The 23,667-nt window shown below is 31.8% G+C and overlaps 1 protein-coding gene across 1 annotated transcript in view; it reads left to right on the top strand.

The window, feature by feature from the left end:
* LOC148277615 (multiple PDZ domain protein-like) overlaps positions 1-23,667 on the top strand; it is a 434,817-nt gene that overhangs the window by 65,457 nt on the left and 345,693 nt on the right. The window contains exon 4 of the mRNA XM_088232645.1: positions 5,814-5,999. Coding sequence (XP_088088771.1) covers positions 5,814-5,999 — 186 coding nt within the window. The remainder of the gene's footprint in view (positions 1-5,813; positions 6,000-23,667) is intronic.

Here is a 23,667-nt window from a genome sequence, read left to right as displayed (position 1 = left end):
GCGGGCTTTAAAAGTTAAGCGTCCGTGTATTCTTCGAGAACAAATGTTCCTTAAGAATCACTGCCACGCAGACGCTGAGTGTGAGCGCAAGTATCAAATTTGGCGTCAAATCGTAGAGGCTACCATAGTAGTTCACACGAGCATTAAAGTTACGTTTTTTTTTAAAGTGAGTGATAGCTATTTTTTTTAGTTTATTTAGATAAAAAAATATAAGTACGCAATATTACTAGTAAATACATTTTTTATATAAATTTAATACATTTATTTAGATTAACGTTTCTCATTAAGTAAAAGAAAACACAATTCTTCTGTTCATAATGGGGAGTGACGTAGGGTCAAAGCACCAGTAAATGACGACCCCCCAGTAAATGACCATTGGTTAATAAAACACAATATAAAAAGAATTGCTACATGTGTCCAGTCAAAAAACTTTTAACACTAGAAACTATGACAAAAGCAGTAGGTGGACATATCTTTTAGTAAGAAACAAATCTATCAGTTTTAAACTGTGAGTTGTCAAAAGGTAATAGTGCGTCTTCCCGTTATTGTTCTGAGATTGATAGTGTTTTTATAAGGAAAGGTATGGTAAGTGTTTTATATGATGCTATTTCTTATGCTTTTTGAACATATCCATATTCTAATGTGTTAGGGTGTTTTATAATGTTATGATGTAACTAAATCTGAGTATTATTTTTACTGGGGTAGTAATGGTCATTCACTGGTGATTCTTCTATTTTCTTAGAGTAATATTAATTATAATTGTAATACTCGTATTTCAATAAAAAAGTACTTAGAAAAATGAATGTGTTCTTTATTGAAATGTTAAGTTTATTGTTTTCTTTTATTTTTTACGCATAAATAATAAAATTCATCCCTTTAATGTGGGTTTCACTACAAGCTGAACCTGAAAACGATCATTCATCGGTGCTTTGACCGTATTACAGTAATTTGTTTATTTTATTTTTAGTAAAACGTATAAATCACTATATTCTATTATAAGATTTGCTTCGATAGGTTGTTTTTCATACTACTATTAACAAAAATGTTGAATAATATAGTATCTTAGATATTTTTTTGTTAATTATATATTTATTTTTTATTTTAGGGAAACAAAATTATGGACTTATAATTTATTTAATTGGTCTGAAAAAAAAAAATTAAAACATTTAAGAACTGCGTATGACTGGGTCATTAGGCTGAAATATGTACTCAATTTTAGAAAACAAATGATTTATAAGATTTTTCGTAAATCCAAAATTATTGCTCCTTAACCATGTTTCTATAAATGGAGATTATGTTTGATTTTTCTCTGCGTTAAAACTAAAGGCATTTTGTGTTTTTTTATCCTTTAATTATTATTTTTATTTTCAGTTCACAAACAGTCAAATATATATAAAATTCCAAAAATCACACTTAAACATCTTTCAGCAATTATATGTAAACACTAACAATCACAAAACTAAAATTATTAATGTTCAATATGTCAAAATTTTATTTATAGTACTGTTTATACATATTATTAATGCAACTGATTAAAATTTAGATTAATTTTAATAAAATAAAATTCAAAATATAATTAAAACACATTTTATAATTTGAATGTTTTTTTATTTAAAAAAAATACCCGAAACAACGAAAATCTATAACTATTTTGGCCTTCTATAAATAGTAGGCCACGCGAGTATTGAGGAAACAATTTTAGCGCTAGTAAGAAAACATCTATGAAACTTTTTTTTTGGATTGTGATCTTACTGCCATGAGGCTGATACACCGATTTATTTTTATTGTAAATCAGACGAAAGAAGTACGTTTGTTGACTTGATAGATTTATTATGCATTAGAAAATAGAAAACAAGATGTCTGAAAGTGGACTTACTTTAAAATACACTCTTAACTGCTCGATTTTCCACCCTCTCGAAAATGCTTTTGGTGTCTGGTCTCCCATCTATCTGGGCCAAATTAATCACATTTAATCTGTACCACATCGCGTGTTCAGAAAAGTAGCGTGGGTATTTGGCTTGGAAAGAGATAATTATTCGTATGCTGATATGAAAAACTAACACTGACCTGCACACTCTATAAATATATTCTGCATGTTAAATGGTATAATTCATTCACCATCACTACTGGGACAAACAACTTTCAATGTTTCGACCAATTGAGCGCTGTTCCTAGATCAGAAAATAACAAACTGCGGCCCGAATGTGCCAATGGCCCATTTTTGTCGTGTTGAAAACTCAAGACGACATTTGGTTTTTCCGGTTGAGTCTACGATGATTTAAACGAGCACTAAATAAATAGAAAAAAATGTAAATCAGAATCATACGTTTATCTATAGAGTGTCTCAATAGGACATGTACGATTTCAATTATGAGCCACTTTTTGTTTGTCAAATTAAAAAATGACATATTTGACTAATTTAATAATATCTACAGACACGGTAAATTAATATTACAGTGCCGTACGTTCACATATTGGATCCAGGAGGATCTCGACATTAATGCACATTTTGAAGAAAACAATCTTCAGCAACGAGGCCCATTTTAACTCCAACGGTTTGGTTACTAAGCAGAAATGCCACATTTAAGCAACCGAAATTTCAGAAAAGATTGCCAATAAGCCTATGCATTCACAAATATCACAGTTTGGTGCGGTTTTTAGGCTGGTGGAGTCATTGGACCGTATTTTTAGAAAATGTGGCTAATCTACCGATCATGGTGAACGTTATAGTGACATGATCCCATTATTTGTGATCAAAATTGTGTCGTATGGATCCCAATGTTAAGTGGTTTTGATAAAACAGTGCCATCTGCTATACGTCGAATTAAGCAATGTCTGTATTGCAATTTAAGTTCAGAGGTCATATTATCTCTTAAAACGGAGACGTCAATTGGCCGCTAAGATCTTGCGATCTGATACCGCTGGACTTTATTATTTAGGGTTTAATGAAAGTAAAAGTTTATGCTGATAACTCAGTAATAATTTCAAACTTTGAAAACCAGACTATTCGGCATATTGGTGAAATAAAGCCTCGAGTACATCAAAATGCCATAGAAAATTTTAACAAAAGATGACGCCATCCCAAAAACGCCAAGGAGGGGATTTGAGTGACATTTTGTTCCATCCATAATTTTCATGTCAAAACTTTATATTGATATCAATGAATTTGGAAGTCTTTAAAAGTATTTGAATTTCATTGGAAAAACAATTCGTTCGCATTTTATTGATACCTTCTATACCAGTATTTTTATTGAGGTAACGCTGTCTTTATTGTGATGTCATAAAAATTACTCCAACATTGATGAGTTGCAAAAATCCACCGGCTTAAGATTGAATTGGTCAATTCGATTGCCATTGCCCTGTCGTTCAAATTTTCGTCAACCTTCATAAAACTTCCCTTAGGATTCCCAAGGGTCGTCAATATTCATTCTTTTTCACCCTTTTCTCGTGTTTCGGGAGGCTGAAGATGAAATTTCGCTATTATCAAGTCACCATACTTCACGTTAACTCTTTTCTTTCCAACCAATCTTCGTAATCCAGATGTAGTCTTAAGTCCTCCTTTCCGCTTAAGTATCCATCGGATTGTCTTTCTTATTTATTTGGAAATTCCCAGTCAGTAAAAATATTTTGCGGTCATAGAGTTTTGAGATTTTGAAACGACCTTTTTCTTCGACGGAATATCATGAAAATAAAAGACGATTTTTCGGACGTGTTTTATGTGGCAGACAAAACGAAGAAAAATACTCGATTTGGTCTAAATTTTTTATTTGAAAATTGAATTTTTTTATTTTTTTTGTTTATTTAAATTTTTTGTTTTTTTACAATAAACATAAGTGATTAAACAGAGTTTAAAAAAAAAGCATAATTACATAGAAATGAAATACATATTAATAGTAAAAATAGTAAACAAAAAAATCCCACACAGGCATGGTCTGTTCGTGGGTATACAAGAAAATGTTAATGAATTTTCGCTCCTTTAATAAATAATGGATAGTTATTATTTTTGTGTAACATAAGAAAGAAAATGTAAAATATTCTGTAAAAGATTATATGGCATTTTTTTTTATAGTAATGATAAATAATTTAAATAAATAATTTAAATGTTTGTCAACAAATACTAGATTTAAACTATCGAGAGAGTACACATTATATCAAAATTACACACCTAAAGAAATGAGCCATACTCCATTGTCCTGAGTTGAAAGGGATTTAAACCAAAGATTTTGAAAACTTTGAATCCATGGCTCAGTTGGTTAGATTGCCAACTGTGAAACTGGCGTCGCGGGTTCGATTACCGCCAGTTGCAATATAAAAATCCATAGATTTTTTTTTTCAATGAATCTAACAGTCCCTCTTCATGTATCATTACAGTTCAGGAGCTCAGCTAGGTTATTAGTCGCAGCAATCAGAGTGTTTACTTTGCATTCAAGCTCCCATCTCGGCCTGTTAAACATTGGACAGTATATAAGAATATGTTCTACAGTCTGCTCAGTGATGCCATCACATGGACAGCAACTATCGTCTCGCAGTCCAAAGCGATGCAGATATTCCCTCATGCATCCATGCCCCGAGAGAGCCTGAGTTAACTCATAAGTAGGCGTTTCATACTTCCAAAATGTTTTGGCCTCATCTGTGCTTCTCGAAAAATGTTGGGAAAATCGGAAATGAGAGAGCAGATGAGCTAGCTAAGGCTGCTACGGTCAAAAAAGTGAGGCCGAACTTTGATGAAGTCCCAATAAGCCACGTTAGGTGGTCCCTTTCAAAATATAAATCAATTGAGCGGAGGAAAATTTATGAAGAAAAAACTGCCAATAAGTGGATCAAGCAACTTTTGAGTCGAAACAATTTATTTATTAATTAATTTACCACAATTTGATTCCCATTTGCTAATAGTGAATTGTTTACAACTTAATTTGTTGCAACGGAGAGGGAAAACATTTTTGAGAAGGAAATATCGAAGTCTAGGCATTTAAAGGGTTTATGACCTGTCGTTGGCTGGTTTAAGTGGCCACATTAAACATTGTGTAACATTCACCATTCTGCCTATGATTTAACATCCATATTTTCTCAACTCTTGATTCGTTAACTTTTCAAAAGTAGAATAGCTAAAACATTTATTGATGTGGGTTAGATGCATCTGGTTAAATTATTTCACCCACTAGGAAACGCCTGAAAACAGTTTTTAATTTTTGTACTTATTATGCCAATTATTATTTTCATCGACAATGTTTTGAGTATGTCCAAATGTTTGTAGACAGGCTGAATTTCTTTCCAAGGAAGTAATTAAGATCTAAATTTGTTGCAACAGAGAGGGAAATAATTTTTGAGAATTATGGAAGTCTAGGCTTATGACCTGTCATTGGCTGTTTTCAGTGTCTTCTTTACACAGGGTTTAACATTCATCATTCTGCCTATGTTTTATCATCCACATTTCCTCAACTATTCCTTCTGTTGACTTTTTTCAAAACAAAAGAACTAACATCTTTATTGGCGTGGATGAGATTCATCTGGCTAAATCATTTCACCTACTCGGAAACGCCTGAAAACAGTTTTTTAACTAGTTTAAAATGGACCCTAAAACTGAAATATTCGGTTTATCATAAAAATGCAAATGTTTATTTTTAAGTTAAGTTTTAAACCAGTTGATTTATTTGCAATTTTCTTATTGCGTTTACATTTATTTGGACAAATTTTAGATCAATATTTACATATTTTTTACTAAGATAAATAGACCCCGTCTGGAAAAAAAATAGAATTTGTCGGCATTTTTTTTAATATTTAATATTATTAATGCTTTTTTGTCTATCTTACAGTCTCTCGGCGCCAGCAACGCCCCCATAGTGCCCACCAAGGTCCTTGGGGACCCCGACGAGCTGGACAGGGCGCTACTGGAGAGTGGCTACACCGAAGGGCTGGTGCCCCCTTCCCCCGCTCCGCTCGTGGACCGTTACGAGGACCGCTACGTGTACCACAGGGGCGGGGTAGACCTGGAACTCTTGGTGAGTTGCATCCCTTGTCAAAAGTAAAGGTCGTACCCAGGATAGGATATCTCTGAATGAACTTATGGCTTAATACCATAATTTTTAGATTCATTCATTAATGCAGGCGCCTTTTTACAGTTTACCCAGAAATAAAATATCGCCTCCTAATTATTTTATTTTTATTTTATTTATTTCAAATACAAACAGATATACAGGTTAAATTTTATTTTTTATTTTTATAAAATGTATACATAGTAAGACCTGCCATTCAATTATATGTATTCACTAAATTATACTGTAATAAAACGACGACGGCTTAAAGTTTAAACTATATAAATAATAAATATACTATATATTAAAATACAATAAATATGGACTCTTAAGATAAATATGGACAAAACAAGGAGATAGAAGAAAGGAAAATAAAAAATTGATAAGGAGTGGTAAAGGATGATTAAAGAAAAGTAAGAGTGGAAAATTGCATTTGATTTAATGATTAAATGAATTATGAATGAAGAACAAGAAAAGTGACAAAACGTCTATTCTCTGTTACTCTGAATAAAACCTATTAGTTCTCTTATGTAAATATTATATGGGGTGTTAAATATATCAAAATTATTTTTAAAAATGTTAAATGCTTCACCCATACAAGGAATTGTAGAATGTTTCCGATGATTAGTTTCAATTTTACGAATATAGAAAATATCAGAGAGTCTAGTTGGCCTGGAGGGGACACGGTAAGCAAAATAAAATATCACGTCTCCAGAAGTACACTGTCGTTAATTTCAACTTCATCGCTTCAGTTCGTTTTTGTCCAACAGACCAAAACACAAATCTACAGAAATAGAGTTTAAAAGTTTATTTTACGAAATAGGCATAAATATTCATTTATTAATTTATTTTAAAGAAACAAACAGTCGACAATGATATGATAACGTTTTAAAAAAATACGGTTTAGACAGACCAGCGAAGTTTCTAAATAAGAATCAGACATATTATTAAATTGTGTTACAACACAAGGGTGTGTTTATGTGTATTTTTATGAGAGTAAGTGTAGATGTGTGTTTATGTGTATTTTTATGAAAGTAAGTGTAGATGTGTGTTTATGTGTATTAGTGTGGGAGTAAGTGTGCAGGTGTGTGTAAGTTTTTAATTTTTTTTTTATATAGGAGTTGCTTTATTATTTACCTTGCTTATAATATACAAGGTTTATATTTCAAAAGTGGATTTTTCTGCAATTAAATTTCTTTAAATTTATCTAAACTGTTGGGATCAGGAGAGATATACTAATGTGGGCCAATCAGAAACTTCTCAGCATTTGCTCACGCGGAGAGGAAACCACTTAAAACTCTTCAGGAGAAGCCGGCCTGTTGGCAGTAGTCAACAGGTCTTCCGTTCCACTAGAGGAGCGTTCGGCATTTTCTTCCCTACTTTGGTTTATTTTACCAATTGCCCGCACCATATTGATCACGTACTACCTCTCGTGTGAGTTCTTTATTACCTATCACCGATGGGATGTCGCATAGATCCTTCACCCAAGCCTCTGCATCGCGTCTCCAGCTGTTGTCTTTGAAAGCTGGAAAGGGGGCAATGCATCAACAGGTGAGGGACATCTTGAGGAGTTTTATCGTCGCATGGGCAGCTGTCGATCTCGGAGAGTGTAAGTGTGAGTATCATTAAATAGTAAGTGGGATGGTATCGCAGCCAGAAATAATGAGTCTTAATTAATTTTTAAATCAATTAAGAGACATGTAAAATATATCAATGGATGAAAAAAATCATCATAGTTAGAGCAAGAACGATAGAGGAAAGAATGTGCAAAATTTAAGAAAAAATTCGTTAAAAAACCCCTTATACGAGTACAAGTCTTAAAAAAAAATTATTTGAATTTTGTAAATAAATGTAACGGCCTCGTGGTATAATGGTCAGCGCGTTTACCTATCATTGAAGAGGTCTTGCGTAATGCAACCAAACGCTACCACGTGGGCAAATGACGTGTAACAACAACTAGTACCTACTCCATTTTCTTCAAATCTGATATCCCACATCACAAGGTAAAAAGTCTTGAATATTTGCTATTTGAAAGGTTAATTTCCATATTAAGTTTTTAATTTGAAGATTTTTAATAATCATATCATATATTTCCCTAGGACTACTGTAGCGAGACTTAATATTTTCAAGAATCTCATTAAGAGCCAGTCGAGAAACAAAGTTGTCGGGAAACTTTTGTAAAAGTCGCCCCGCTTTGAAGTTTCACGACGCGATATTAAACTCGCCTATTTTCATCCATTCGCTGTATATTTTCTCATGGGATTGGGTATATATAGGAAGATTTATGTCATAGAGTATAAAGTATGGCGTATTGATTCACAACCTAAAGACTCAAAATTGTTGTAAAACTAAAAAAAAACTTTACAAGAGCGAATAAAATATAAAATCAATTGGAAGGTATTATTTTACTTTATTCAAATAAATATTTGATTTAATAAGCTTGCTATGATACTTTGAAGTTTACGGTCAATACTCTTTTCATTTTCTTTTTTTATTAATAAAACATATTATTAAGTTTTGAGATAGACAAGTAAAAACAAATATTTATAATAGAAAATGACTTTGTCGTTTTTCAAAATATTATCCTTAAAGATCAATACACTTTTGCACGCGTTTGAACCAATTTTCGAAGCACTTTTTGCAGTCCAATTGAGGTACCTCCAAAATATGTGATTTAAACGTATCAACCGCTTCTTCAGGCGTCGAAAAACGTCGACCTCGCAATTTATTTTTGATATGCGGGAATAAGAAAAAAAAAATATCAGTTCATGCAAAGAATCGTTTTTTTCTGGCACAATATCCGATTTTGGACGACGTTCACGAAATTCATCCTGTAACGAATTGCGACCACGATTAAATTTAGAAAACCAGCGAAACACGGTGGCTCGAGATGATGCTTCATCGCCAAAAGTCGCAGCGAGTTGATCGGCACACTGTTAATGATTTAATCCACGTCGAAAGTCATTTCTATGACATTCTAACCATCGCACGAAAATGTTAACGATTTAGTTCCATTTTTTTAACAAAATTAGGTTTTCTAGTATCTGTAAACAACACAAATATCACTCGTATGACAAAACGTTCTAAGTACGTTTACCATTAAAAATTGCAAACTTTACGATGAAAATGTCAAATTGGACATAATCACACTGGTGTTGCCATATCTCGAAAATTAAGTAGCAACCCTCGTACATATAGTAGATATTATACTCCCAGGAGTTATAAAAAAAAAAACTTATTTGGGACCGTACATAAAAAGAAAACATTTTTGTGACAATACATAATATCCTACATAGTCAATACATCTGAAATAGTAAGAAATCATAATAATAGAATCATAAAACACAGTATTTGCGTCTCCAGTCTAGAAGAGTGTATTCTTTCTCTAAACATTGGTTAAAAATCTTATGCAGCCATACAAAAATTATTTCACCACCCGCCTTTATAAACTCTGTAGCTACATTATCAAAACCTTGCGCTTTTCCATTCTGCATATATTTGGCAGCACTTCTTATTTCTTCCATTCTTATCTCTGTCATATCATCATCTGCATTTAAACTTACTTGTGGGGGTGCTGCAGTGATTATATTTTCTTTATGTGTTTTATACACTTCCTCGAAGTATTTCTTCCATCTTGTTTTTATTTCACTATCATTCGTCACCATTTTTCTACCTTTTCCTTTTATATCTGTCATACATCTACTTTCATTACTGTTTCGGGAATTTTTTACCGCTTTTCGTGTTTGTTTTAATTTATGACACCTAATTATTTATTCGTACACCAGTTTGTTTGGCTGGTGTACATAAAGCATTAAAAAAATGGAAGTAATATTTTTAATGTTAAAATGATTATAACTGCTCTTTTATTTATAAAATTTCAATATACGTCAACGCAATTCAAGTATCTACTAAAGTAATATATACTTATGATAAAGCTTATAAATCTTTGTCATAAATATCTAAAGCAAAGAGTATCAAACAAAATACACTTTATAATAAATTGACAAGATGACATCTTTGAGTACAAAAGGCGTTAGTCTTATTACTTGTAATTCTAATAATATGCGCATTTGTATTTTAAAGAAAACAGGAAAATTATTCAATCTATGAAAAACTTGCTTCAATAAAAGCCAATATTACGTTCCAATGGTTTTCGAAGCGTCTTTATTTTTAATCAAAACAATTTCAAGCATTACAATTCTAATCACGTTTAGGAAAATCAGTGGTGTGAAAAAGAAATAATATTCAATATATGCTTAGGTTTTCACGAAAACTGTTATTAATATTATGAATCGCCTTTTTCGGGATATTCCGTTTAAGTTAGATTCGTTCCGACGTTTCAGCCACCGGTGTCATCTTCAAGATAAACTATGTGCATTATAGAATAATACCTCCTATATGTACGGAATGTTACTGATAAGATAGACAAAGGGCTTAAAGAGCAAAATATTTTAATATTCTGTAGGACTGCGTAAAATCAAGTATCATTCAATTGATTTAAAATCCTAAAGAAAAGAACCCCCTAGAAACTGAAACAGTTGCCTGAGGCATGAAAAAGTTCATATTGGACATACAGGGCATACATTTAAGAAAATAATTGAACCAAATGGAGCCTGTAAACTTGGGCACCCTAAAAAATCAGTTATAGTGGAACACTACAAAGAAAAAGGTAATCTTATTGCCTTCAAACCAAAAATTCTACATATATGCAGAAACTATCACAGAAACACGAGTAATAAAAGATGCAATTGACATACAGACTCCCAAATAACATTTATTTATTTAATTATTAACGGACATTGTCCATGTATACAAATTATACTGTTTAAATATTACAATAAAAGAATAATCAATATTATGTATCTTTTTTGGGTGATACCGTGTATGTTGGATTTGATCCGACGTTTCGGCTACCATTGCAGGAGTAATCTTCAGGGAAAACTGTGTGTTTTATAGATAAATGTATGTGTTTATGTACTAGTAATTTGTACCGTGTCACAGTCAGCAGTAGTCTATAAAACACACAGTTTTCCCTGAAGATGGCTCCTGCAATGGTAGCCAAAACGTCGGATCAAATCCAACATACACGGTATCACTCAAAAAAGATACATAATATTGATAACAGTGACCGTGAAAACCTTCGCACCTATTTAATAAAAGAATAGTTTGAAACATAAAAAAAAAAAAGAAGCATTGACAAACATAAGGTATATCGAGACAAGATCTGGACTATTTATTTAGTGCTCGTTTAAATTGTTGTAAACTTAAAACAAAAAAAGGCCAGATCTTGTCTTGAGTTAACAATACGACAAGACGGATCATTGGAGAATTGAGGCCATAGTTTGTTCTATGCTGATCGATGAACAGCATTTCACTGTTTCTCAACTTACGAGTCGGAATATTGAATTTTACTTGTTCCAGTAATGATGGAACATAATCTTAAATTAAACTCAATATGGTTCCTGGCACTACACATGACAAAAACGATACTGAATGTGCCTTCTGCTGACTGCGACACGGTACCAATTACAAGTACATACCTGAATAGTAAATTTCAATTTTTTATTCAACCAAAATAGTATAACATGTCAAATAAAATATTTAAGCCATTTTATTGGGACAACACATCAGACCAGGAACTCTTGAGAAATAGTTCGAGATTATTATGGTATAATACTCTCCAATAGCAAGAGTATTTGACTCTTAAACATTGTTTCACTGATGTGAAAGTTGTCGATCTCCAAAGCGATTATGTTTAGCTGCCTGACTTTTCTTCCAACCAGCATAACCAGAGACAGGTTCATTTTAGAAGCCAGGAAGTAAAACAGTCTGTGCCGACGCTGTCAAAGATAACCACCAGAAACATGAAAATTGATATTCTAAAATAAATAATAACAACACATAGTTTATTTTCCCCGAAGAAACGTAGGAAGGAATCTAACTTGTACGAGACCACCCAAAAGAGGTGATACATTTGATAGAAATCGACCAAAAATCCAGCTCTTGCGATTGTATAAATATTTTTTTAAGATTTGGTTTACCAAGTTCTTTAGAATTGAAATTCGTTTTTACCCACGCAAACGTAGAATCTAAATCCCTGGATACTGAAGAGAGTAAAATCATGTCATTTTATTTTTATTAGCCAGGCTAAGTTAGAATGTCATTGGGATTTTGTTTGTGATGACCGTTGGTCGAATCAAATAATAGAGTCTCGACAGGAGTACCTCAGGGAGGAGATCTGGGGCCCCATTTAGGTTGACTAAATTCATACAAAGGAACATTTCGAGTGAATTGTGCTTAAAGGCAAGTTTCTGGATAACAAAAAGTGTATCGATCGATTTCCTTTCAAAGTTTCCGGCCGGTTAGAGGACGCTTACAACTTATTTACATAACGTTCATGTCTCTAGGAACTACCTTATATTTTATTCATGTTCATTGATTTATCTTCTTTTGATGTAGGCATTCCTTTACAACTTAAAATATATTTTTGAATTGCGTAGTTTTTATAATATGGTCATCTCAAATTTTATTTAAAAAACTGCGTTGATTTAAAAAAATATATTTTAAATTACAATAAAAAAAAATTGAACAGATTGAGAAGGTCACTTTACAAGCAGGGTCAGATAGTTAAATGTGTTTTGATTTGATATTTATTTTATACTCAAAATAAACATATCAATTTATTGTCATAATATATGATATTATGAATTAAAATTTTAAACGAACGTCCAAACCATCAAACCGTGTCTGTTTTGTTGTAGGTAGAGAAGATTCAGAGGATAGAACGCCATATCTCTTTGTCTTTGCATATACATACCTCACTTCATCTAAATTTATTTCTTCTCCTGCACGCGCACCGAATATTCCTACTTTTGACAAGTCCGTCTTCAGTTTTTTGTTGGATTTGGTCATGTCATGTCTTTCCAAATCCTTTTCCTTTTCTGCATCTATCAACATTCCATCAAAAACCCTTTGAGCCGTTCTTTCGCTGTCCATTCGCTTTACACGTCCAAATCAACGACGAACTCCTTTTTTGATTATGTCAATAATGCTTATCTTAGCTTTACAAAACGATCTCTTACATCAAATGGAAAAGCCTAACAAATATGGAGTCTGATAAAGTTATGTTTCGTTTAGCCAACACCACATTAGTTTTTGCGCTTTTTAATTTCTTAATTACTAAATTAATAAATATGAAAGTATGTCCGTGTCTATACATATTGTGGGGACCAGAGAGTAGGAGACGAGGATGTGTTGTTGTCTATGGCCACAGTGCCCAATGGACCAATATAAGGGCGCGTAATACGTCACTCGCCCTTCTCTGTCTTCACCAGTATTCAAATTCACTCTAAAATATTCTTTGTGTAATCTTTGTATTTTTGTGTGTAATAAACCAAAAATTGGAAGTAACTTAATTTATTTTATTTATTTATTCCTCGAGGTTAAATCCGTTAAATATATTCAATCAATTCAATCATAATGTGTTTTACATGAACTAACAAATAGCTACTATCAAGTTGAGTATAATAATAATACCTCTAAAAAATGGTGACCCACGACAACCTTTAAATATATTATATTAAAAGAAGATCAACGTTTATTCCTAATTTTAACTTGTAGCTTAAAATAGAGCGCGTTTAAATATTATTATAGTGTTGTTATTTATGATTAGTTCAAATATTCTTAGAGTCTACCCACCTGAGTAAAAGTTATTCGCAAGTACATTTGCCGCGCGCGACATCAAAAACAACGATTGTACGTGTATAAGTATAAAGAAATAGAATTTTAGGTGCATTTTTATACAAGTATATTTTTAAAGTGTGGGATTTATAATTTATTATAGTTTAGTGTAAAAAAAAAAGTGTCTTGAGTATGCAGATGTATGTTATCCAGACGCTCATTCTGAATTATTCGAACGATTGCAGAATGTTTGCATACGTTTTATCTTTAATCTTCGCCAATTTGACTTAATGACCAAATATTGTACGCAACTATACGGCCTCAGTATCAGGCATAAAATAAACACTCACATTCTATAACTCCCTCACAACATTTTTATAATCCCACAACTCTTCTAACCTCTATCACAGCATAGTCTATCTCTTCGTTCTAGTAACCAGAGTACCCTTTCAATATCCGTTCTCCACTCTATTTTTTTTCTCCTCTTTCACAGTAGTAGCTGTTTGGTTATGAAATAATTTATCTGCTAATGTGAGAGACTGCAACTTCTTTATTCATATTCAAATCACGTACAGTGCAGATATTTAATATAGAAAAAAATAAAATAGTCTGGAAATATTTACAATGTTTTGTTTTATAGCAAAAATATTCATCATCATCATTCCCTTTTCGCACCTGATCGTGCATAGGGCACTGCATTGGTACAACGATCGCAGCGTATCTTGAAGGTAAGATGATCGGTCTTACGTTTCACTTACCAGTCCAGGGACTATGAAATATTCTAGTGTGAAAACACCCTTTTTAAATAAATATTTCATATCATCCATGTCCGGAATCGAACCCGAGACCTCTTGCATGGCAGGCTAACGCACTGACCATTACACCACGAGGCCGAAAATATTATAATACATATACCTACAATATATTAAAATATATACGACTGATTTTCACAAATCAAATGGTTGGGTAGGTAGGAAGAAATTGCTTTGATTCTTAAAAGGCTGTGCTACAAAATTTCTTAACACGCGGTAATCCATCTTATCAATTAATATTGCTACAGCAATGACTATTTTGGCAGCAGGAGTGTTTGCGTTGGTTTCATTAAACCTTTATTAAAGTTAATAAAATAAGTTTCTTTGCAAAAAACTGTTTTTTTTTTTTTTAATTTTGCGATCAAACTAATGATCCCAAATCATCGTAAAAAGAAAATACAAAATATAATAATTTTGAAAGTTGAGTAATTCATGTATTTATACATTTGTCACGTAGGGTAGTTTGCAAACGATAAAATCGTAATATTTCTTAATAAAAACATGTTATTTAACTTTGGTTTTATGACAAATATAAAAAAATATGTGCAGTTTCAGTAATATCTTCCTACCAGCCAAAAAACAAACAAGTAAAATAACAAATTTGATCAAAGTTTCTACATTTATTTGTACGTTAGAGTTTTGAAGGTATAAAAAAATAATTTTTCAGGCGTTTCTTAAAAATGGTCAAGAAAAGTGCATTTTTACATTATGAAGAGGTAGCTCATTCCAAACTCTGCCCCCTATAAGAGAAAATATTTGAATCTTAATTAAGCGATGAATCATTAGGGAATTTAAAAAAATTATTTGATTTTGAAAATGCCCAAATTTCTATGTTGGAAAAACATCAAGTAAATTCAAAATTCGAATCAAAGAACATATTAAAATATGTCTCAATAATTATAACGTCTTGTCAATCAAATCATCTAAAAACCACATTTCTAATCAAGAAACGGGTGTAGAAATGTATAAAAATTAGAAATGAGTTAATTTTTTTATTCATTATTTATTTACACACTTTTTTAGTCTACTTAATAATTGTTACTACATTTCATTTTAATATTTACAGATACAATTATAATAAAATACAACTAAAGTAAATTATAGCTAAGACAAAAAAAATCATAATAATTACTATTTAAATACAAGATCTGGTATATCTTAGTGATTGTATTAATCTAGAAAGACTTTTATCAAAATAGTCTAGATCTTGTCTCGGGTTAGGTAGGCTTTTAACGAAAAAAGTTGTTGTTCTCAATTGGTCTGGGTCCTTCTTGGCCAATTGAGAATCTTCCTTCCATATCTTCTCCTTCTCACCTGCTGACAAATCCCTAGGGTTAAATCTGAACGGGTTGTTCCTCCAAAAAAGATAGCAGTCCATTAAATTTAATTTCGAGTCCACTGTTAAAAATATTCCCTTTATGATTTGTATTTTCTTCTTTCCTTCATCTCTTTCTTTCCTTCTTATCGTCTGGCAAAATCAGTCATGCCTGAATACTAAATACATAATACCAAATAAGTTTTAAACTAGCAAATAACTAAAATAAAAGATAAAATAAATAAAACGACTTTGTTTTAAATCACTAATTTTTTATTCTTTTTCAATCGACCGGTTTCAAAGCAAACAAGCTTCTTCGTCAAGGTTTACGTAACTTATGAATTATTTCCTATTTTATTTAGGAAATATAGGATATAACAATTAAATTGCAATGATTGCGATTCAATATACATTGGAAAAACTAAAAGAAACTTTAATATTGGAGTAAAAGAACACTTAAGGTGCTTAAAAAAAAAAAATCTAAATTCGCAAACCATCTGATAGAAAATAATCATAACTTCAATAAAGACACTGGATTAAAAGTACTTCATGTTAAAAATAAAATATTAAAATTAGGCAACTTAAAAATTTTAGAAATTAAAAAAATGATTTATAATAAGAAAAAAATAATAAATAACCAAATAAACAATATTTCTTTTATTCTTCTCCTGTCTAGCTTCGAAAATATTAATATCAAATCTCCACCCCTGTAAGGAAAAAAGACTTGATTTATTGGGTCCACATGTAGTATTTAGTTAACATGTTAAAAATAAAATAGGAAATAATTCATTAGTTACGTAAACCTTGACGAAGAAGCTTGTTTGCTTTGAAACCGGTCGGTGGAAAAAATAAAATAAAATAATTTGTCGTTTAAAACAAAGTTGTTTTATTTATTTTATTATGATGAATAACCACAAAGTTAGTGCTTCAAATATAAAATTTATATTTTATAGCAAATAACTGTTTATAAGTCCTAAAACTTCCAAAGCTACAACTATTGAATCTATTTTACAGTATGAATATAAAAAAATTACATTTCACAAACGGATGAGTTTTGCAGTTTGCTTTTCTATGAGATTAAGGCCATTTGTTGACTTCTCATTAAAGAAAGATTCCTGAATTTTCAGCTTTCAATTTACTAATGGAAAATCAATAATGAAAGTTTTCCATTTCAATTAATTTCCCGTGTTATCGAAAAGAGCCTCCATTATGTAGAATATTTCCGATTGGATTTTCGTTTCACAGGGCCGAAATTAAATTTCACGTCAAAACCACTTGTCCGAGCCTAAATACCCTCCGTCAAAGGCAGGGGTAGGGACCTGCAGAAGGCTTTAGGGGTGTTTACTTAGATAATAAAAAAAAACGCTACCAACCTTTGTCATAGATGACATGACTATTATTAATTTTGGATTAATCTTAGGAAGATACTTTGTTAGAGAAAACAACGGTAATGCATTGCGGATGTCTAGGCTTTAATAAAGTAAATGATTTTGATAAAACTACAAATAAATATATCAATAAAACTTCTTGGTTTAGTTTATTTTTTTATTATTTTGACTAACAAACGCTTTCGGCTAATTACATATCTTCAAGACTGGTAAATTGTTAACAATGTTTACAGCTTTTTTACTATTTCTAACATATTTTGGAGATAAGGAGATCAAACAAGTATTTTAACAGGGGACAAAAAACATAAATATTTACAACTAGTTTGCTAATCAGTTTATTTTTGGGAGTTATTGGACCGAAATTGGGATTAAGCGTTTATTATTTAAAAGTGAGAAAATAACATATGGCAAAATACAACAGAGTGGGAAATACACATATTAACAGGTTTAGTTAGCTCAGTACTTTGATTGTATGGCAGAGAAGTTATACTTATAGATTAATGATAAAATATTTCAAAATACATACCTAAATAATGCATTTCTTTATGAAATGAAATAATTAAGTTTGATATTTTATTTTATGTTAACTTTATTATTTTAGTAGTCAAGATGATTTCTTAAAGCTAGAAATGGCTGCAAACAATATGGGTCTTAAAATAAATACATCTATGACTAAATATATGTTAGCAAGAAAGTCACAAATAAACTATGCACAGCAGGCATTTGATGTTGGGTCACACCACATAGACAATGCCAAAAACTCCTTTAAATATTTCGGTACTGAAATGACTAATGATAACAATTATAGTAACGAGATTAGAGCACGGCTATCGGCAGCAAACATATGTTATTATGGCTTGTTTAAACATCTCGTATCCAAATTGCTCACTAAAAAAACTAAAACCATTATTTACAAAACTCTCCTCAGACCGGTCATTACATATGGTGCCAAATGCTGGGTTATGACCAAAAGAGATGAAATCATGGTATTAACATTTGAATGAAAAATATTAAGGAAGATATTTGGTGCTGACAACAAAAACGGAGTGTGGAGGAGACGATTTAATCATGAATTAGAGGCACTGTATGGCGAACCCGACATTGCACAATTCATGAAAATATGAAGATTTCAATGATTGGGCCATGTGCACAGAATGAATGATAACCGCACCCCAATAAAGTTTCTTTATACCACTCCGGAAGGCAGACGAAGCAGAGGCAAACTAAAATTAAGATGGCTGGATAATGTGGAAAGTGACATTAGAGCGATTGGCCTGACGAACTTGAGAAGACCCGCAGGGTGCAGGGAGGAATGAAGACAGATTGTGGAGGAGCCCACAACGGGCTGTAGCGCCACTGATGATGATTATGAGTAGTAAATGAATAAAACAAACGGGGTGCAGTTATACATTAAATTAATGGTTAAAGTAAAGGAGAGTTCGATAATTACAATTGCTGGTTAATCATTACTTCATTAATTTTAATTCTATTTATTTCCAGTGATTCTTATCAATCTAATTGTTTACCTTTGTTTTCAAAATGTAATAATTTAACATTGTTTTCCAATCTTGAAGATGCCTATATAGACGGAAATGCTCATTAGTCAAAATAATAAAAAATTAAAACTAAACCAAGAAATTTTATTGATAACTTTATTTATAATTTTATAAAAATTATAAATTATGGAGTTTTATCGGGAAATGTCATCAAAAAACATCAATATTATTGATAAAGTAGAAAAACTGGCATTTTTTGTGATTTTACGCTTGATGAGGAATTTTGTTATTTCATATGTTTTGCAGCTACACATCTGAAATAAATTATTATGAAGAATACTTTCAGTTTGCTAAGTACTGGATTCAACTCCCTAGAGAGCTGTTAATATTAACATATTACAACAGAGATGAAGAACATTTTAGAGAGTGTAATATAGAAGTCTAGGCATCTACCGGGCTTAGCATTCACCATTCTGCTCATATTTGAACATCGATATTTCTTCGATTCTTTTATCTGTTCATGTTTGTGAAGTAAAAGAGCAGAAACCTTAATTTATGCGGGTGAGATTCATCTAATTAAATTATTTCACTTACATTCTTGGCAACGCCTACAAATTTGTTGTAATCAAAGTGAAAAATCTCTGTTGTAATTTGTTAGTATTAACTGCTCCCCAGGGAGTTGAATCTGCAAAAGCAAAGATTACTCTCAAGAAACATGGATTGACTATATTTATTTATACGCCTCACAAGCTTTTGAATTTATTAGTAATACATTGAATAATACATTAGTAATACATTAGTAATACATTAAGTAATAAATAAAGTCATTTAAGTGTATTTATACATCAGTCAAATGTAAGAATAACACAAGGAAAACAAAAAGAAAAAATAAAACGTAAAAATAAAGAAATGTACCCACATAGGTACGAGTATATTGCTCATCTTTTGTTAACTCTGTGTGTGTTGTTCCAATACACTGCCTTATGCATCATTTGATGCCGGTAGATTATGATGAAGATTTTTTTCGTTCCTTATGGTATTATCTTCCCTTAGCATTTTATCATTTGAAATATCTTAACAAAAAAGAAATGTTATTTTTAACTTCGAGCTTTCCTTTTCAAATATTTTTTTTGTAAATTCAAGTATGCCTCGCGTTTTAGAAACCAAAAAATACATTTTTTATTGCATTAAAAGTAATAAGAGGGTTAATGCGATTTCATCCCTTTGAAATATTTTTTTTTAATAGGACGGAGGAGAGGAAAGTGAATTTCAATCCGAATTGTAAAATTTCCACCCTTATTTTATTCATCTGCTTTTTATAATTACTAAGTCAAATGAGTAATGACCTGAAATGGCTCAAAATTAGACAGCGGAGAGACTATCACTCCCTCTCACTTCTGTTCAATGTACTTCATAGTTCTAAAGCTCCTATATACCTGCGTAGAAAAAATTTCAACGCTCATCAGTTCATAGTTTACCTCTACGTTTTAATTCTCATAGCACTTTCTTAATTCTTAATCCACAATTCTTCACAACACTTTTTCTTCTCTTACTCTATAGTGTCCATGCCGCTCGACTGTGAAGTCATCTCAGATCCACCATAAAAGATTTTACTACAGTATCTCTGTTTAAATCACGTCTGAAGAAACGTCTCCTTTCTCTTCCTTAATCTCTCCTCTTTTCTCTTTTTTCATGATTCCTATTGAGTAACGGTATTGATTTAAGGTAATTTATACAAAAATACATTTATTTCTATTTTAAAATAGCTTTTTTATCTTTATTTTCTATTGAACATGTTTTAACTAGAATTATAGAAATAAAACCTTAATTTTATTGGTTGGAAGAAATAGCCATTTGGTAATAAGCCCGCCAATGTACAATTAAAATCATGTACAAAAAGTTAAATAAAATATATATTTTTTTTAATATATAAAATTGTAATTCCATAATTAGGTGGATGAAGAAGTAAGCGTGTGAAAAATAATTTTGCAATTTAAAATCCTAAATGTATTTAACTGTAACTGAACAAGTCCACAAATACATAAATTAGTTGTGCAAATTAAAATATTTTTATATTCAAGGCATTTTAAATCATATTGTATTGAAGCCGAGTTTTAAATAAATATATTATTAAAATTTAACTACTAATACAACGGAAAAAAACAATATATATTTTTATATGTTTCATCAAGTTTGATCAATTTATTATTGGCTCGATATTTATTGTTTATTGAAATTGAACATTCTTTAATTTCAAAAGAATGAAAGATTTTTAACTTTAAAAAAAATACCAAAACTTTTCACATATTTTTTGAGTACATCATTATCACATTTGTGGGGACCAGAGAGTGAGAGACGAGGATGTGTTGTCTATGGCCACAGTGCCCAATGGACCTATATAAGGGCGCGTAACACGTCACTCGCCCTTCTCTGTCTTTACCAGTATTCAAATTCACTTTAAAGTATTCTTTGTTTGATCTCTGTATTTTTGTGTGTAATAAACCAAAAAATGTAAGTAACTTAAATTATTTTATTTATTTATTCCTTGAGGTTAAATCCGTTAAATCCATTTAATCCATTCAATCGTATGTTTTACATAAACTAACAAGCAACTAAACTAAACTACTATCTTGTGGAGTATAATAAAATACATCTAAAAAATTGTGACCCCGACGTGATCCGCACCTGATGATGCATAGGGTACTGCAGTGGACGTGACTGCATTGCATACGCAGATGTCGACGAGAGGAACATGATGATTTTTAGTCTGAGCAATGTGCCAAAACCTATTAGGTAGTGGCAAATAAGGGCAGCTTGAGGGCATTTTCTGCAATGGTGGTGGAGTGAGTTCTAAGATGGGACGAGGTAACCCCCTGGCCTACTACACCTGCAGATAACAGAGAACAGATATAGGAGAGGAATAGATCCATGCTGGTCGAGGTGCGGAACTCATGTCTGTTCCGTTTTTGTCCCGTTCTAAGGGATGGTGGAGGTAATTAATCTTTTAAAACACTGAAGTCACCGGACGTATCTGGAGCCTGAGGCTTTTGATTGCGGGTGCCCCTGTCAGTGGACATCATCGGGACTTTCTTCAGCACGGAATATACGTGTCCTTTATTGCTTTCGCTTGTTGAGATAAAATTCTTCAATAATAACAGTTTGAGTAGGTATGAGTGGTAGGAAAAGTTGGTTTGCAACCAGTAGTCTTTGGATAAGTCTGCAACTTTTGGCTGCACCACTGGCGACCGGCCTTGACGGTCACCTGGGGGCGTTCTGGTACTCCAGAGAGTAGACGCTAACGTATTCTATAACTGTCGACATAAAGAGGTTTGAAGTGGGTGATAATTGGGTGGGATTGGATGCAACAATGTCCCGATTGTGTCGTATTGTAAACTCGAGATAAGATCTTGAATTTTTTGGTGTTAGTTTTTTTGATTTAAAAATTACTAAGATAGACCGGATCTTGTCTTGAGGGAGTATTTTTTTTTTTTTTGTCCTAGCTTTAGTTTTATTTTATTAGTGCCCGTATTTATTATAAGAAATAGTATTTATCATTGTTAAAATGGACTGCATTAGTCCGTTAAATAAATAAATAAATTTATTTATGTATTATATATATACGTCCCCTTATCATTACCCTGTAGACGACGAAGGGGGAGGGTTTAAAATGACCGTAAAAGAGACATTGAAAGTTGTTGATATAAATATTCGTTCGCGCTTTTCCTTACTGAATTTGGTAAGAAGAGGAAGAAATATAATCAATATGTAATAAAAAAAAATTGCTCGCTTGTATGAGTGGATCCAAAGAAAGACATTTAGTCTTCAAAACGGATTCGGGTATGTGGTGGATGCTTACAATGTTGACTTTTGTGAAGTAAAGGGGTGGAACCTTTATCATGTGGGTAAGGTTTATCCGGCTGAATCAATTCACCTACTAGGCAACGCCTCAAAAAACAATTTTTCGATTTTCAAAACACTTCTTATACCAGTTAGTTATAATATAATTATAATAATATTTTGAGTGTGTCCAAATCTTTGTAGACCGGCTGTGTTTCCTCCTTAGGGGGTTAGTAAGATTTGTTGCGACAGAGAAGGAAAACATTTGAGAAGGGAATATGGAAGTTTAGGCATTTACAAGCCTTATGACCTGTTATTGGCTGGTTTAAGTGGCCACTTTACACAATGTGGAATATTCAATATTCTGTCTATATTTCAACATCTATATTCCTTCAGTTTTTTCATCTGTTGAAGTTTTGCCTAGACTACTATACTGCTTTCTCTAAAATGTTCCTCGTCTCTGTTGTAACATGTTAAAACAGCATTAAAAAAATACACCTAAAATTGTAATTGCCTATAAAATTATTTTTATTAAAAAAACATATTAAAGCAGTCAGCGTTATGGTGAATTGAATTTCATATAAACCTTGTAAATATGATTCTTGTATAAGAAACTTCATATAATTTTACGTTCAAGTTTAATATTGAAAAAGTAAATCCTCGCAAATACAGTTGGATAGATATGTATTACGATGATTCGAATTCTGAATAATAAAGTTTATATCTCCTTACCTTCAAAGGACCTACGTCTGAGTCCTTCGATCTTATTTTAAAATCATCATAAAGAAAAACCCGTTCAATGTACTAACAGAATAGCTCAATCCTTTTCCCCTGCAGTGTACTATATTTAAGCCGTCAAACGTTTGAAGGATTATTAATAATAACAAAACGTAAATGTGAGATCGTTAAATCCTTTATACTTTTCCAAGAGAATATTTAATAACTAATAAATTAATTAAAAGAAATATTATTTCCAGGGCCTTTTTTTATTTATTTACGTAACAAAGTGTTTATACATACTTTTGTATAATATTCCCGTTTTGGGGGAAACGTATTTAGGAACTAGTAAATAACAATATTCATTTATAGCAGACTTAATGGTGAATT

The sequence above is a fragment of the Micrasema longulum genome, unplaced genomic scaffold (assembly GCF_059751315.1).
Source record: "Micrasema longulum isolate JH-2025_06_02 unplaced genomic scaffold, ASM5975131v1 h1tg001006l, whole genome shotgun sequence".
NCBI classification, from domain to species: domain Eukaryota; kingdom Metazoa; phylum Arthropoda; class Insecta; order Trichoptera; family Brachycentridae; genus Micrasema; species Micrasema longulum.
This window is presented reverse-complemented; position numbering and strand designations above follow the sequence as displayed.